Below are 17,286 nucleotides of genomic sequence, written 5' to 3' on the forward strand. Positions count from 1 at the left end.
CCCCCCTATGTCCCCATGTCCCCCATCCCCCTGTTCCTCCCTGTCCCTCTATGTCCCTCTCCCCATTTTACCCCCATGTCCCCCTGTCCCCCCCGTCCCTATTTTCCCCCCGTGTCCCCCCATGTCCCCATTTTCCCTCACGTCCCCCCTGTCCCCCCTGTCCCCATGTTTCCCCCTGTCCCCGTGTTCCCCCCATGTCCCCTCCATGTCCCCGTATCCCCCATCCCTGTGTCCTCCCCATGTCCCTCATTTTCCCCCCATTCCCCCATGTCCCCCCATCCCCATTTTCCCCCCATGTCCGCCCTGTCCCCATGTCTCCCTGTCCCCATGTCACCCCCTGTCCCCATGTCCTGTGCCCGTGTCCCCACCGTGGTGAGGCGGCTCAGGGCAGCGAATCTCTCCTCCCAGGCTGCCGCCGCCTTCTGGAAGCTCTGGTGCCGCTTCAGGAGGGTCTCGGCCTCGGCCAGGCTGGAGCCCAGCTCGGGGGCGCGGGCCAGGGGCTCCCTGCTGGCCAGCCAGGCCTCGGCCGCGGCCGCATCGCGCCCGAACACCAGCACCTCCAGCACTGGGGACACGGGGACGGTCACCAGGGGGGACAGGGACAGCCCAGAGCCACCCCTGTGCCACCCCTGTGCCATCCCTGTGCCATCCCTGAGCCACCTCTGTGCCATCCCTGTGCCCTGCCACCATGGCCATCGTGCCTGAACACCAGCACCTCCAGCACTGGGGACATGGGGACAGTCACCCAGGGGACAGGGACACCCAGGAGCCATCCCTGTGCCATCCCTGTGCCATCCCTGAGCCACCTCTGTGCCATCCCTGTGCCCTGCCACCATGGCTATCGTGCCTGAACACCAGCACCTCCAGCACTGGGGACACGGGGATGGTCACCCAGGGGACAGGGACAGCCCTGTGCCATCCCTGTGCCATTCCTGGGCACTGCCACCATGGCCATCGTGCCCGAACACCAGCACCTCCAGCACTGGGGACATGGGGACAGTCACCCAGGGGGTGTGTGCCACCCCTGTGCCACCACACAGGGCACAGCCACCATGGCCATCGCGCCCCAACACCAGCACCTCCAGCACTGGGGACACGGGAACAGTCACCAGGGGAAAAAGGGACAGCCCAGAGCCACCCCTGTGCCATCCCTGTGCCACCCCTGGGCACTGAGAGGGGACACGGGGCACAGGGACACCCCAGAGCCACCCCTGGGCACTGAGAGGGGACACGGGGCACAGGGACACTCCTTTGCCACCCCTGCCCCCCTTTGACAGGGACACGGGCACAGGGACCCCTCAGTTTGCACCTTCTGGGTGGGGGCCTGGCACAGGGGACATGAGGGGACACAGGGGACACGGGGGGGACATCGGGGGGACATGTGGTGTCCCCAGTCCTCACCAGTCTGCAGCCACTCCAGCTTGTCCTGCCAGCGCTCCCCGATGTCCCTGCGGCGCTCCTGGAGCTCGGCCAGCTCCTGGGACAGCTGTGGGGACACGGGGACAGGGGAGGGGACACAGATTGGGACACGCTCATGGGGACAGGGGAGGGGACACAGATTGGGACACGCTCATGGGGACAGGGACAGGGGACGAGCTTGTGGAAAGGATGGGGACACAGGGATGGAGATACAGGAGTGGGGTTGGGACACAGGGACAGTGACAGGGACATAAGAGTACAGGGGATGGGGACACAGGGATGGGACACAGGGACAGGGACAGGGACATGAGGGGACACAGGATGAGGACAAGGACACGGGGACAGAGATACAGGGGTAGGACACAGGGACAGGGACATGAGGGGACACGGGATGGGGACAGCATCCTGGAGATGAGCATTTGAACAAGGGATGTAGGGCTGGGGACTTGGGGACAGTGCCAAGGACAGAGAGGTGGGGATGAGGACATGGTGACAGGGTGACACAGGGAGGGGGTGACACAGTGACAGGGTGACACAGGGCTGGGCGACACAGGGCTGGGGTGGTGACACGGTGCCAGGGTGACACAGTGCCAGGGTGACACAGGGCTGGGGTGGTGACATGGTGCCAGGGTGACACAGTGACAGGGTGGTGACACGGTGCCAGGGTGACACAGGGCTGGGGTGGTGACACGGTGCCAGGCTGTCCCACCTTGTCGGCGTCGTGGTGGCCCCGCTGCAGCAGCGCGGTGGCCGCGGCCACGGCGGCCCCGAAGGAGCCCTCGCGCGCCTCCAGCTCCGCCCGCAGCCCCTGGTGCTGCTGGATCAGCAGCTCGGCCGCGGTGACATCCCTGACGGGGGACAGGGACACCGGGGCGTCACCACGGGGTCACCTGGCTCTGCCTGGGCACGGCGGGCAGGGCCGGGCCACCAAGGTGGCCGCGGTCACAGCCCCGCGCTGGGGTCACTGCGGTGTCCCTGGGGTGTCCTTGAGTTGTCTCCATGTGTGTCCTCATGTTCCCGTGTGTCCCCATGTGTCCCCATGTCCCCACGGTGTCCCTGTGTCCCAGTGCCGTGCCCCCCTGTCCCTGCAGTGTCTCCGTGTCCACACAGTGTCCCCTCCATCCCCAGAGTGTCTCCGTGTCCCCCCTGTCCCCGCGATGTCACTGTGTCCCCCCTGTCCCCACAGTGTCACTCCCATCCTCGTGGTGTCCCCATGTTTTCCCCCTGTCCCCTCAGTGTCCCCACATCCCAGTGCTGTCACACCCCATCCCCACAGTGTCCCCCTCTCCCTGTGGTGTCCCCATGTCCCCCCTGTCCCCGCAGTGTCCCCGCAGTGTTCCCCTGTCCCCACAGTGTCCCCCCTGTCCCTGCAGTGTCCCCGCGGTGTCCCCATGCCCCCCATCCCCACAGTGTCCCCCTGTGCCCCTCATCCCCACAGTGTCCCCACAGTGTCCCCATGTCCCCCCATCCCCACAGTGTCCCCCTGTGCCCCTCATCCCCACAGTGTCCCCACAGTGTCCCCATGTCCCCCCATCCCCACGGTGTCCCCATGTTCCCCCGTCCCCGCAATATCCCCACAGTGTCCCCATGTCTCACCTGTCCTCACAGTGTCCCCATGTCACCCCCATCCCCACAGTGTCCCCCTGCCCCCCATCCCCACAGTGTCCCCACAATGTCCCCATGTCCCCAGTCCCACCTGTCCCTGCAGTGTCCCCATGTCCCCCATATCCCTGCAGTGTCCCCATGTTCCCCTGTCCCACCTGTCCCTGCAGTGTCCCCACAGTGTCCCCATGTCCCCCATATCCCTGCAGTGTCCCCATGTTCCCCTGTCCCCGCAGTGTCCCCACGGTGTCCCCCTGTCCGCAGCCGCACCTGGGCCTCTCGCGGGCCTGCAGCTGCAGCTGCACGCCGTCCATCCAGAGCCGCAGGTCGCGGGCGGCGCGCAGGAACCGGAATTGCTCCACGCTGTCCCCGAGCAGGCGGCGCCGGCGCTGGCAGCGCCCGCGGAGCTCGGCCCAGGCCGCGGCCACCGCGCCCTCCTGCGCCCGCAGCTCCTCGGCGCGAGGGCCCGCGTACGCCGCGGCCAGGCGGGCGGCAGACTCCTGCACGGCCGACACCTGGGGACACGGGACAGGTGAGATATGGGACCGGTGTGATATGGGACAGGTGAGATATGGGACAGGTGAGATATGGAACAGGTGTGACAGGCAGGCGGCAGACTCCTGCACGGCCGACACCTGGGGACACGGGACAGGTGAGATATGGGACAGGTGAGATATGGGACAGGTGTGATATGGGACAGGTGTGACAGGTGTGACAGGCGGGCGGCAGACTCCTGCACGGCCGACACCTGGGGACACGGGACAGGTGAGATATGGGACAGGTGAGATATGGGATAGGTGTGATATGGGACAGGTGTGACAGGCGGGCGGCAGACTCCTGCACGGCCGACACCTGGGGACACGGGACAGGTGAGATATGGGACAGGTGTGATATGGGACAGGTGTGACAGGTGTGATATGGGACAGCCATCACCTGGGGACAGGTGAGATTTGGGACAGGTGTGATATGGGACAGGTGTGACATGGAACAGGTGTGACAGGCGGGCGGCGGACTCCTGCACAGCCGACACCTGGGGACATGGGACAGGTGAGATATGGGACAGGTGTGATATGGGATAGGTGTGACATGGGACAGTGTGACAGGTGGGACAGCTGTGACATGGTACAGGTGACATATCCCACTCACAGCCACCTCCCGTTGTTCCCAACCCCTCCTGTCTCCATGTCCCCTCACCTGCGCGCTCAGCGCCTGCACGTCGTGCTCGAAGGCGCGGTGCTGCCCTCACCTGTCCCCTGTCCCGTCCCCGTTCCCTGTCCCTGTCCCCCTCCCCGTCCCCTCACCTGCACGCTCAGCGCCTGCACGTCGTGCTCGAAGGCGCGGTGCTGCCTCTCCAGCCCCTCGGCGCCGCGCAGGTCCCGGCCCAGCTCCTCGGGCACCTGCCGGGCCTTGGCGCGGAGCTGCTCCAGCACCTGGCGGGCGTCGCGGCGGAAGCGCTGCAGGTCGTGGGCGGCCGCCAGCTCCTGCGCCCGCGTGGCCACCAGCTCCAGCAGTTCGGCCCAGGCCTCGTTGAGCCCCGCCTGCCACTGCGCCACGGCCGCGCGCTCGGGGTGGCCCCCGGAGATGAGCGCCGCCGCCGCCGCGTTGGCCGCGTCCACCCGCTCCTGGCCCAGCCCGCCCGTGTCCCGGGAGAACTCGCGGAACTTGTCCCGCAGCAGCTGCGGGGACACGGGACACCGTCAGGGCACGGGGGACACGGGACAGCAGACAGGGGACGTGGGGACAGGATGGGGGACACGGGACAGGGGTCAGGGGGACAGGGGACGGGGGACACGGGATGGGGGACAGAGGACATGAGGACGTGGGATAGGGGACACAGGACAGGGAGACACAAGATAAGGGTCAGGGGCACAGGGGTCAGGGGACATGGGGACAGGGGTCAGAGGGACACAGGACAGAGGGTCAGGGAGGGTCAGGGGGACACAGGTCAGGGGACATGGGACAGGGGTCAGGGGATGTGGGAGACAGGGGATAGCAGGATACGGGACAGGGGACAGGGGGTCAGTATCACAACACCCATGTCCCCCGTCTCCCCTCAGTGTCCCTCCATGTCCCCCCCGTGTCCCTTCAGAGTCACAACACCCGTGTCCCCTCAGTGTCCCCTTGTGTCCCCTCACCGTGACGTGCTCGAAGTCCTGTCCCAGCTCCCGGGACGCTGCCACCACCTCTCTCTCCGAGATCCACTGCTCCAGGTCGTCGAGGTCGCGGCGCAGCTGGCACAGGCGGTGGTGGCCCTGCAGGGTGGCCCTGCGCTCCCCGGCCAGGTGACACAGCCCCGCGTGCAGACGCTGCAGCTGCGCCGCGCGGGCACGGAGCCGCTCGCTGCAGGGGACAGGGACAGGGGGGTCGCCGGGGGACAGAGGACAGGGACAACGGTGTCACCAGGGGATAGGGGACAGGGACAGCGGTGTCACCAGGGAACAGCGATGTAACCCGGGGGACAAGGGACAGTGGTGTCACCAGGGGATAGGGGACAGAGGTGTCACCAGGGAACAGCGATGTAACCCGGGGGACAGTGGTGTCACCAGGGGACTGTGGTGTCATCAGGGGACAGGGACGACAGTGTCACCAGACGACAGGGGACAGCAGTGCCACCCAGGGACAGTGGTGTCACCCAGGAGAGCAGGGACAGCGATGTCAGGGGACACACACGGACATCAGTGACAACGGACGCGGCAACAGGGGACACAGGGATCTCGGGGGACAGGGCTGTCAGGGACCACAGTGGCCATGTGGGGGTGTCCCCCAGGTGTCCCCACCTGTTGGGTGTCCCCAGGGTGTCCCCGGGTGTCCCCACCTGTTGGGTGTCCCCAGGGTGTCCTCAGGGTGTCCCCAGGTGTCCCCACCCGTCGGGTGTCCCCAGGATGTCCCCACATGTCGGATGTCCCCAGACTGTCCCCAGGGTGTCCCCAGATGTCCCCAGGGTGTCCCCAGGCTGTCCCCAGACTGTCCCCAGAGTGTCCCCAGGTGTCCCCACCCGTCGGGGTGCCCGCTGCCCGCCATGGCCCGGCCCTGCTCCGCCAGCAGCTCCACGGTGCCGCCGTAGTCGCGCAGCTCCTGCTCCAGCCCCAGGTGCCGGCTCAGCATGGCCTGGGCGCCCGGCTCGTCCTGGGGACACCACGGGGACACCGCGGGGCTGTCACCACCCCCAGCAGGTTCTGTGGGTGCCCCTGACCCCTCCAGGCCACTCACTGACCCTCCCAGACCCCACAGAGCCCCCAAAAATCCCCTCTGACCCTCCCTGACTCCCCACAAACCCCCTCTGACCCCCAGAGATCCCCTACAGACCGTCCCAAAAACCCCACAAACCCTTCCCAATCTCCCTGAATCCATCACAGATGCCCCCACAGACCCTCCAGACCCCCCAAACCCCCCATAGACCCTACAGACACCCCATAGACCCTCCCAGACCCTCCAAACCCCCCACAGACACACCCAGACACCCCATAGACCCTCCCCAGACCACCCAAATCCCCCCATAGACCCTTCCCAATCCCCCCGAACTCACCACAGACCTCCCCTAGACCCCTCAAACCTCCCACAGACACCCCCAGACACCCCATAGACTCCCTCAGACCCCTCAAAAACCCCATAAACCCTTCCCAATCCCCTGAACCCATCATAGACCCTCCCCACAGACCCTCCAGACACCCACAGACCCCCCCAAACCCCCCCAGACCCTCCAGACACCCCCAAACCTTCCCCAATCCCCCCCAGACCCTTCCCAATCCCCCTGAACCCATCACAGATCCCCCCATACATCCTCCACACACGCCACAGACACCCCCGTACACCCCAAACCCCCCCACAGACACCCCCAGACACCCCTCAAACACCCCCACAGACCCTCCAGAACCCCCCCAACTCCCTCCCCACATCCCCCCATAAATGGAGGGTGACTCCGCCGTCCCCAGGAGGGGCTCCCGTCCCTGGCGGTGCCCCGGCCCTGAGGGGGTTCCCGTCGCTGTGCCCCCACCTTGGCCTTGTCCTGGGCCAGCATGTGCAGCTCCCTCTCCCCCAGCCAGGCCTCGGCGGCCGCGGCGTCGCGCAGGAAGCGCTGGGCGGCCAGCGCGGCCTCCAGGCGCCGCTGCCTCCGCTCCACCTGCGCCCTCAGCTCCTTCCAGGCCTCCCTCAGGGCCGCGACCCCCTCGGGGACCCCCCCGGGCACCCCCGGCTCCGGGACCCCCCCGGGGACCCCATCGGGCACCCCCGGCTCCGGGACCCCCTCGGGCACCCCCGGCTCCGGGAGCCCCGGGCCGGGCAGCGCCCCCCGCTCCAGCAGCTCCGACACGCGGCGCTCGCGGCCCTGCAGCTCCTTGTGCAGCGTCTGAGGGGCAAATGGGGGGGCAAATTGGGGGGCAAATTGGGGGGTTTGTGAGGGAAATTGGGGGGTGTAGGGGAGGTTTATGAGGGAAATTGGGGTGTCTATGACGGAAATTGGGGGGTCCAGGGGGTCTGGGAGGGGTTTATGAGGGAAATTGGGGGTCTGGGGGGGCTGTGGGGAGGTTATGGGGGAAATTGGGAGTCACTGAGTGAAACTGAGAGGCTTGGGGTCTATGGGGAATTTATGGGGGGGTTTATGGGTTCATGGAGGAAAATGTGGGGTCTGCGGGGGTCTGTGGAGGTCATGGAATGAATCCTGGGGGTACACAGGGGGACATTTGGGGACCTTGTGACCCACCTCGTTCTTCTGGAGCAGCAGCTGCACCGAGGGCAGGTCCTTGCCGTGGTCTGTGGACATGGCCAGGGCCTGGCGCTCCTGCACCCACAGCTGGGGACACGGGGGGACATGGGGTTCAGTGGGGACGTGGGGGACACTGGGGTCAATGGGGAATGGGAGTCAGTGGGGATATCAGGGACATCGGGGACATTGGGGGTCATCGGGACACTGTGGGGACAAGGATGAGGGGGACTCAAGGACTGAGTGTCAGGAACAGCCATGGCGGGGAGAACTTGGGGTTCAGAGATTGTGGGTCCAGGATTTGGGATCAGGAATGGGATGGGGGTCAGGTATTTGGGGTCAGGAACAGGGGAATCATGCACGGGAACCCCAGGGGATTTTGGGGTCCCCCCACTCACGAGCTCGTCCTCCAGGTCCCTCCGGAACTGGTGCAGCTCCCTGGCGGCCGCCAGGCTCTGCCCGCGCTCCCGCAGCGGCTCCCGCAGCTCCCGGAACTGCTGCTCCAGCTCCCGCACCTGCTCCTGCACCCCCGCACTCCGGGGGTGCCCCGGGCTGAGCCCCCCGGCCTGGGCCCGCAGCGCCCCCACCTCCTGCTCCCGCAGCGCCGCCTGCGTCTCCAGCAGCTGCGGGGAATTGGGGGTCAGGGACACCCGGGGATCCCCAAAATCTGCACCCCAAAACCTGAACTCTAAAAGCTGCAGCCGAATCCTGCATCACAGACCCGCACCCCCAAATCTGCACGCCAAAACCTGAACCCCAGAACCTGCACTCAAAATCTGCACCCCCAAATCTGCATCACAAAACCTGTGCCCAAAAACCCAAACCCCAAAAAGCTGAACCCAAATCCTGCATCAGAAACCTTCACCACAAAACCTGAGCACCCCAAAATCTGCACCCTAAACCTTTACCTCAAAACCTGAGCACCTCAAAATCTACACCCTAAACCTTCACCCCAAAACCTTCACACCCCAAAATTTGCACCCTAAACCTTCACCCCAAAACCTGCTCATCCCAAACCCACATCCCAAACCCACCCAAAACCCACCCCCCAAACCTGTACCTTCACCCTCCACCCCAAACCTTCACCCCAAACCTTCCCCCCATTCTCCACAGCCCCATTTCCCATTTCCCAGCCCTGACCTGGTGCCGGGTCAGCAGGACCCCCACGCTGGTCAGGTCCTGGCCGCAGTGGCCGGAGCGGAGCTGGGCGCGGACCCCGGCCAGCCACGAGCGCAGCCCGGCGCAGGCCTGGGCGCAGCTCTCGGCACGCGCGGCCTCGGCCAGACCCCGGCCCTTGGCGGCCGCCGCCGCCTCCACCTGCGCCCACAGCGCCCGCAGCTCCTGCCGGGGAGCGGTCACTTGTCCGGCCAGGGCTGGACGTGCCCGTGCCAGCTGCTCGCCATCCTGTGGGACACGGGAATGGTGGCACTGAGTTATGGGAGAGACCCAAAAACCATCATGGAATGGGCAACGTCAAGGTTGGAATTTTGTGAAATTATTGAGGTTGGACTCGATGAGTCGTGGGGTGATGAGGGTTGGGCACGTGGGGTGGTGGGATCATTGAAACTGGACCCATGGAACCATCAAGGTTGGACCCAAAAAGTCATGGAATGGGCAATGTGAAGGTTGGAATTGTGTGGAATTGTTGGGGTTGGACCCGTTTAGTTGTGGGGTGATGGGGAATGGACACATGGGGTGGTGGGATCATAGAAACCCATGGAACCATCAAATTTGGACCCAAAAAGTCAGGAATCGTCAATGATACATGGGATCCTTGAGACTGACCCAGCAAATTGTGGGATTGTGAAGACTGGACCCATGGAATGGTGACATCATCGAAACCAGACCCATGGAGTCATGGAATTATTAAGGCTGGACCCACAGAACCACGGAATCACTGAGGTTGGACCCATGGAATCAGAATTGCTGAGGTTGGACCCATGGAATTTTGTGACTCAACATCCCTCTCCCATATCCCACTTTTCCCAAGGGCTGCCCCTTCCTGGATCCCGTTTTCCCCCATTTTCCCCCCATTTCTCCCCATTTTCCCACCTTCTCCAGTGCCTCCAGCCAGCCCCGGTTGGCGGCCAGCTCGGCGGCGAAGGCCTGGTGCTTCTGCCACTTGCCCTGCAGGTCCCGTGTGCCCTCGTAGGACACGTCCCGGGCCACCGGCAGCTTCTCGTTCAGCCACAGCGTCAGCTGGGAACGGGGACGGGGACGGGGACGGGGATGGGGATGGGGATGGGGATGGGAATGAGAATGGGAATGGGAATGGGAATGGGGATGGGAATGGGAATGGGAATGGGAATGGGGATGGGAATGGGAATGAGAATGGGAATGGGAATGGGAATGGGGACAGGGATGGGGATGGGGATGGGAATGGGCACAGGAATGGGCACGGGAACAGGGATGGGAACGGGAACGGGAATGGGAATGGGGATGGGGACGGGAACGGGAACGGGGATGGGAATGAGGATGGGAATGAGAATGGGAATGGGCACAGGAACAGGAATGGGGACAGCAATGGGGATGGGAACAGGGACAGGAACGGGAACAGGGATGGGGATGGGTTCAGGACACAGATCAGGATCTCTTCCCACAGTCCCATCCCAGCCCAGTTCTTTTCTTCACCCCATCCCCATTTTAACACCATCCATCCCCAATCTCCACCCTAATCCCATCCCAATCCAATCCCATCCCAATCCCCACCCCGTCTCACCTCCTGCCCATCCTGCAGGAACTTCTGCAGCTCCCAGTTATCCCGCAGCCGCCCCAGCAGCTCCTGGGCCGATTCCCGGATCTTCTGGTGCCTGTGCCAGGGCCAGGAGGGGTGAGAGACCCCATTCCCAGGGGGTGAGATGGGACTGGGATGGGACTGGGACGGACTGGGATGGACTGGGATGGACTGGGACAGATTGGGACGGGACTGGGATGGACTGGGACAGACAGGGACAGGTCTCTCACCTGCTCTCCACCGACTCCACCGTCTCCCGCACCTTTTCCGCGTGGACGCCGCCCTCGTCCAGCAGCTTCCTGCCGGTGTCCGTGAGCGCCCGGACGCGCTCTGTGCCGGTGTCCAGCGCGGCCAGGAACTCCTCCAGCCTCCTCACGGCCGCCTCCGCCCCCGGCACCGTGCTCGGCATCTCCGTGTGGGCCAGCGTGTGCTCCTGCGGGTCGGGACCGGAACCGGGATCGGGATCGGGACCGGGATGGCACCGGAGCCCCGGGATGCCCCGGAACACCCCGGCTCCCCTCACCTGCTTCCCCAGCGTCCCCTCCACCTGCTTGGCGTCCCGCAGGAACACGTGGAAGGCGACAGCCTGGGCCAGGAGCCGCTGCCGCTTCTCCCACACCCGGCCCAGCTCTTCCCAGTCCGCATCCAGCGCTTCCAGGCGCTGCAGCAGGGACAGACTCTGCGCGTCCGTCTGTCCCCGCGTCACCTCCCGGCCGGCGGCGCGGGCGCTCCGGTAATCGGCGCCGTAGTGCGAGATCTCGGTGCGGAGGCTCTCGTGCTGCCGCAGGGAGCCCTCGGCCTCGGCCAGGGACGCGGGCACATCCTCGGAGCCCGCGGCCGCGCGGGTGCGGGACAGCCAGGCCTGCAGCGCCGCCAGGTCCCGCAGGAAGCCCTGGAGCCGCCGCGCCTGCCCCAGCGACTCCTCGCGGCTCCGGTGGCACCGGCGCAGCGCGTCCCACTCGGCCTCGAGCGCCGCCAGCTCCTCGCCGATCTCGGGCGCTCTCTCGGGCTGCTCCCGCTGCAGCTTCTCGCCCTCGGCCCGCAGCTCCCGCAGCTTTCCCTGGATGGCGTCCAGGTCGCGCCCCATCCCCGAGAGCTTCGCCTGCAGCGCCGTGATCCCCGCCAGGTCCCGGCCCAGCGCCCGCGTGGCCTCGATCGCCGCCGTCTTCTCCCGCATCCAGCCCCGCGTCTCGTGGCACTCCAGGCGGAAATTGTGGAAGTTCAGCGCCGCGGTCAGCGCCACCTTCTTGCGCTCGGCCAGCGCACGGAACCGCTCCCACCTGGCACGGGCGGGACCGGGGCACGGTGGGACGGGGCCCGGGGAATGCTCGGGGCGTCCCAACCCGAGAATTCATCCCTGGAGTGCCCCAGCCCCGAGAATTCATCCCTGGAGTGCCCCAGCCCGAGAATTCATCCCTGGAGTGTCCCAATCCAGAGAATCCATCCCTGGAGTGCCCCAGCCCGAGAATCCATCCCTGGAGTGTCCCAATCCAGAGAATCCATCCCTGGAGTGCCCCAGCCCGAGAATCCATCCCTGGATTGTCCCAGCCTGAGAATTCATCCCTGGAATGTCCCAGCCCAGAGAATCCATCCCGGCCTGGTACACCTCCCTGAGCGCCTGGAAAATCCATCCCTGCCCGGATCCACGCCCAATCCCAGCCCGGAATGGCCCCGCCGGGGCCGCCCCCACCTGTCCCGGAGCTGCTCCCAGGTGTCGCGGGCGCTGTCCCGGTTCCTGTCCCCGGATCCCCGCAGCTCCTCCGTGACGCGGCCCACGGAGGCCACGCGCGCCGCCAGTGCCGCCAGCTCCGGCTCCAGCGTCTCGAACCTGCGGGAGCGCCGGGAATCACCGGGAGTGACCGGGAATGCCGAGCCGGAGATGGGGACGCTGGGAAGCCCAGCAACCCCGTGCCAGAGGTGGGAGTGCCAGAAATCCTGCGAATGCCACAAATTCTGGGAATACTGCGCTGGAAGTGGGAATTTGGGGAATTTTGGGAGCGCTGGGAATGCGGTGTTGGAGGTGGGAATTTTGGGAATGCTGGGGATATCTCAGGTCGAGGTGAGAGTTCAGGGAATACTGTGCTGGAAGTGAAAATTCTGGGGAAACGGGAACAGCTGGAACGCTGGGAGTGTTGTGGTGGAGGGAGGAATTCAGGGAACACCGGGAATATTGGGAATACTGGAGACATCCTGAGGAAAAATGGGAATAACGGGGCGATCCTGTGCATTCTTGGGGAGATTCCTGGGGGAATCCCAGTGGGGGCGACCACGGGGATAACTTTGGGAATAACTCAGGGATTCGCAGGGTGCAGCGCGGGGCGCTCACCGCTGCTGCACCACCTCCAGGTCCTCGATCCGCTCGGGAATCTCCATGGAGAGCAGCCACTGCTCCCTCTCTGCCACCCAGAGCGCGCAGGCATCGGCCTCGCTCCGCGCCGCGAACAAGCCCAGCGCGTCCCGCAGCTCCAGGCGCCGCAGCTCCGCCCGCTCCTCCAGCTCCCGGTGCCGCCGCTCCAGCTCCGCCAGCCGCTCCGCCAGCCCCGGCACCACGTCGGGAAGTTCGGCGGCGTCGCCGGGCACCGCCTGCTCCCGCAGCGCCGCCAGCGCCGGCCCTCGCCGCCGCATCTCGTCCTGCAGCTCCCGCAGACGCCGCTCCAGCATCCCCGCCGAGCGCTCGTCGTGCCCGAGCTCCGGCCCCGCCACTCTGCGGGCGGCGGCCGCCAGCCACGCCTCGGCCTCGGCCGCCTCCGCGTCCAGCTGGAAGCGCCCCGCGGCCGCTCGGAGCCGCCGCTCCCGGGCCCCGGCCAGCGCCGGCAGCGCCGCCCAGAGCGACTCCAGCTCCCGGATCCGCCGGGACACGGCGGCCGCGGGGTCCGGGGAGCCGGGAGCGGGGCCCGGGGGTCCCTCAGGGCGGGCCGTGGGTCCCCCGGTGCGTTCTGTGGAGCCGTCGGGGCGTTCCGAGGGTCTGGTGGTGGATGGCGAGGGTCCCTCTGTGGATGCAGCGGGGGATTCCAGGGAGGCGTTCTTGGATTCCGGGGGTCCCTCCGTGGATCTGGAGGTGGATCCAGCAGCGGATTCCGCGGGTTTTGCGCTTCCCATTGATCCGGCAGCGGATTCTGCTGATCCAGGTGTGGATTCCGCCGATCCAGGTGTGGCTCCGTCGGGGGCTCCCTGCGCCAGCAGCTCCCGGCCCCGCTCCAGCAGCTGCCGCAGCGGCCCCGCGCGTCCCCCCAGCGCCCCTCGGATGGCTTCGAGCTGGCTCAGCATCCTCAGCGCTCCCGGCAGGTCCCGGCCCAGCTCCGGGCAGCGCAGGAGCCGCTCCTGCTCCCGCATCCAGGCCTCCTCCTCGCCCGCGTCCCACAGGAACTTCCAGAGGCGCCGGGAGCGCTCCAGCCGCAGCCGCCGCTGCGCCGACAGCGCCGAGAGCCCCCGGTACCGCAGCTCCAGAGCGGCCACGCGGGCCCGCAGCTGCTCCGGGGGGCACGGGCGGTACCCTGGGGGACACGGGGGGCGTCAGCGGGGCTGGAGGGGTACGGGGGTCGCGGGGCTTGGGGGTCCTGGGGGCTGGAATGCCCCAGGGTTCAGGGGTACGGTGTTTAGGGATGGGTTCCCAGGGTTTGGCATTCGGGGATGCTGAGGATTTGGGAGAGCCAAATTTTGGATTTGGGAGGTTGGGGGTCTGGGATTTGGAGGTCCCTGGATTCAGGGATTTGGTGTTTGGGGTCTCGGTTTTTGGGGGTCCCAGTTTTTGGGGTCTCGGTTTCTGGAGGTTCGTTTTGGGGTTCTGCTAGATCCCGCTTTTGGGGCTCTCAGGTGAGTGGGGGTCCTGGGATTCGGGTGTTTCTGGGTTTGGGGGGTTCCAGGGCATCCCGGGGATCCCAATTTCGGGGTTCCCAGTTTTGGGGGTCACTCACCGCCCCCCTCCCCGAGGAATCGCTCGGCCGCCGCCCCCACACTCCGAACCCTCTCGGCTTGGGCCGCCACGTCCCCCTCGACCAGGGCGTGGATCTGCAGCAGATCGTCCACCTGGCTCAGGTGCTGCCCGAAATCCCGCGACTGCAGCCGCACCTGGGGACACCGGGGGGTCACGGGGGGGCGTCCCACGAGGGAACCCCACCCCCCCCCCCTCGCAGCCCCCTCCCCACCTCCATCTCCTCCATCCAGCCCATCAGGTGCTCCAGGTCGCGCAGGAGCCGCTGCAGCTCCAGGTGCGCCCGGAGCCGCTCTCGCCGCGCCGCCACCTGAGCCCGCAGCGCCTCCCACAGCGACACCACGTGGTCGCGCCGTGTCGCGATGCCGCCCATGTCGTGATAGCGCTCGGCCTCCAGCTCGGCCGCCACGGCGGTGACGGCGCGCACGCGGCTGCCGTAGGCGGCGATGTCGCTCTCGATGGCCTCGTGCTTGCGCAGCGCGGCCTCGACACCGCCCAGCGACCCCCCGAAATTGTCCTGGGGGTTGGGGAGGGGGCGTGAGGGAGGGGGCACACCAGGGACCCCCCGAAATCGTCTTGAGGAGTGGGAATGGGGAGAGAAGGGGTAAAACATGGGGCGGACACTCCAGAGACCCCCGAAATTGTCCTGGGAGGGTGGAAAAGGGGTGGTGAGGGAGGGGACGACCCAAGGACCCCCCCCCAAAATCATCCTGGGGTGGGAGAAGGGGAGAGAAGGGGTAAAAGGTGGGGGGACACTCTGGGGACCCCTCCCCAAATTGTCCTGGGGGAAAAAAAGACTGAGAGGTGACAAAGCGGGGGGGGGGGGCACATCCTGAAACTGTCCCGGTGGGGACAAGGGGAAGGCCCCTGGGGTGGGGGGCGCTTTCAGGGTCACCTGTGCCACCAGGTTGTCCCCGAATGGGAGTGGGCTGAGGGTCCTGGTGTCACCTGTGCCACCAGGCGCTGGTTGTCCCTAACTGGGGGTTCTCTGGGGGGTCTCAGGGGTCCCTGGGGTGTCACCTGTGCCACCAGGCGCTGGTTGTCCCCCAGCCAGGTCTCCCTGAGCGCGGCCTTGCGGTGGAACCTGGCCGCCAGCTGCTCCAGGTGCTGCTGCCGGAGCAGCTCCGAGCGCAGCGCCAGCTCCCGCCCGTGCTCCGCCTTCTCCAGCCGCTCCCACGCCTGCGGGACGGCACCGTGTCACCTGGGGCACCTGGGGCACCGTGTCACCTGGGCACCTGGGGCACCTGGGCACCGTGTCACCTGGGCACCTGTGTCACCTGGGCACCTGTGTCACCTGTGTCACCTGGGGCACCTGGGCACCTGTGTCACCTGTGTCACCTGGGGCACCTGGGCAGCTGGGGCACCTGGGCACCGGTGTCACCTGTGTCACCAGGGGCACCTGGGCAGCTGGGCAGCTGGGGCACCTGGGGCATGTGTCACCTGTGTCACCAGGGGCACCTGGGCAGCTGGGGCACCTGGGCACCTGGGGCACCTGGGGCACCTGGGCACCGTGTCACCTGGGCACCATGTCACCTGGGGCACCTGGGCAGCTGGGGCACCTGTGTCACCTGGGCACCTGAGCAGCTGGCACCTGTGTCACCTGGGCACCTGTGTCACCTGCACAGCTGGCACACCTGTCACCTGGGCACCTGCACAGGTGGCACCTGGGGCACCTGGCACAGTTGGTACTTGTGTTACTGTGTCCCCCCCACCGTGTCCCAGTGTCCCCCCCGTCTCTGTCCCTGTCACCCCCAATGTCCCCGATGTCCCCAGTGTCCCTAATGCCCCCAATGTCCCCATGTCTCAATGCCCCCCGTGTCCCCAATGTCCCAAATGTCCCCATGTCCCCATGGCTGTCACCCTGTTGATGTCAGCGCTGTGGGGATCCCCCGTGTCCCCCAATGTCCCCAATGTCCCCATGTCCCCACAGCTGTCACCCTGTTGATGTCAGCACTGTGGGGATCCCCCGTGTCCCCCAATGTCCCAATGTCTCCAATGTCCCCAATGTCCCCCCTCATGTCCCCAGTGTCCCCAGTGTCCCCACAGCTGTCACCCTGTTGATGTCGGCGCTGTGCGTCCCCTCCCGCGGCACGAACTGGCGCTGGTTGTTGGCGCGGAGGCGGCTCCGGAGCGAGAACAGCAGAACCTCCAGGGAGCCCTTGTCCTCAAACCTGGGGGGACCCCGAGAATTCACTGAGAGAACCCCAAAAAATTCACTGAGAGAACCCCAAAAAATTCACTGAGAGAACCCCAAAAAACTCACTGACAGAACCCCAAAATGCACCGGGGGACCCCAAAATGCACCAGGGGGACACTAAAGCCACTCCGAGCCCTAGGAACGCCCCAAAACCCCTCAGAGAGAACCTGAAATCCCCTGGGGGGACCCCAAACCCCACCAGGGTGACCCCCAAACCCCCTCTTGGAGACCCCAGACCCCTCAGTTCAGCCCCCAGACCCCAGTAGGGAGATCCCGAATCCCTTCTTAGAGACCCAAACCCAATTTGGGGCCCCCAAACCCCTCCGGCAGCCCCAGACCCCTCTGGGCAGCCCCTAAACCCCACTAGAGAGACCCCAAACCCCTTTTGGTGGCCCCAGGCCCCTCAGGGAGCCCACAGACCCTTCTGGACAGCCCCTAAACCCTCAGTGCAGCCCCCAGCCCCCTCAGTTCATCCCCCAGCCCCCTCAGTGCAGCCCCCAAACCCCTTTGGGACCCCCAGCCCCCTCAGTTCAGCCCCCAGCCCCTTCGGTTCAGCCCCAGACCCCTCAGTTCATCCCCCAGCCCCCTCAGCGCAGCCCCCAAACCCCCTTTGGGACCCCCAGCCCCCTCAGCTCAGCCCCCAGACCCCCTTTGGAGGCCCCAGCCCCCCTGTGCAGCCCCCAGCCCCCTGGTGCAGCCCCCAG

General features: G+C 66.4%; 1 protein-coding gene across 1 annotated transcript in view; it reads right to left on the reverse strand.

Moving 5' to 3' along the window:
• Positions 1-17,286, reverse strand: part of LOC134433581 (spectrin beta chain, non-erythrocytic 1-like) — a 31,842-nt gene that overhangs the window by 3,956 nt on the left and 10,600 nt on the right. Inside the window, 21 exon segments of the mRNA XM_063182390.1 lie at positions 369-565; positions 1,402-1,486; positions 2,129-2,267; positions 3,292-3,536; positions 4,296-4,697; positions 5,157-5,361; positions 6,017-6,147; positions 7,016-7,366; positions 7,721-7,810; positions 8,119-8,343; positions 8,861-9,124; positions 9,773-9,919; positions 10,440-10,530; positions 10,685-10,887; positions 10,978-11,734; positions 12,145-12,282; positions 12,781-13,948; positions 14,369-14,522; positions 14,600-14,902; positions 15,406-15,564; positions 16,439-16,556. Coding sequence (XP_063038460.1) covers positions 369-565; positions 1,402-1,486; positions 2,129-2,267; positions 3,292-3,536; positions 4,296-4,697; positions 5,157-5,361; positions 6,017-6,147; positions 7,016-7,366; positions 7,721-7,810; positions 8,119-8,343; positions 8,861-9,124; positions 9,773-9,919; positions 10,440-10,530; positions 10,685-10,887; positions 10,978-11,734; positions 12,145-12,282; positions 12,781-13,948; positions 14,369-14,522; positions 14,600-14,902; positions 15,406-15,564; positions 16,439-16,556 — 5,572 coding nt within the window.

This window comes from Melospiza melodia, unplaced genomic scaffold, assembly GCF_035770615.1.
Source record: "Melospiza melodia melodia isolate bMelMel2 unplaced genomic scaffold, bMelMel2.pri scaffold_208, whole genome shotgun sequence".
NCBI classification, from domain to species: domain Eukaryota; kingdom Metazoa; phylum Chordata; class Aves; order Passeriformes; family Passerellidae; genus Melospiza; species Melospiza melodia.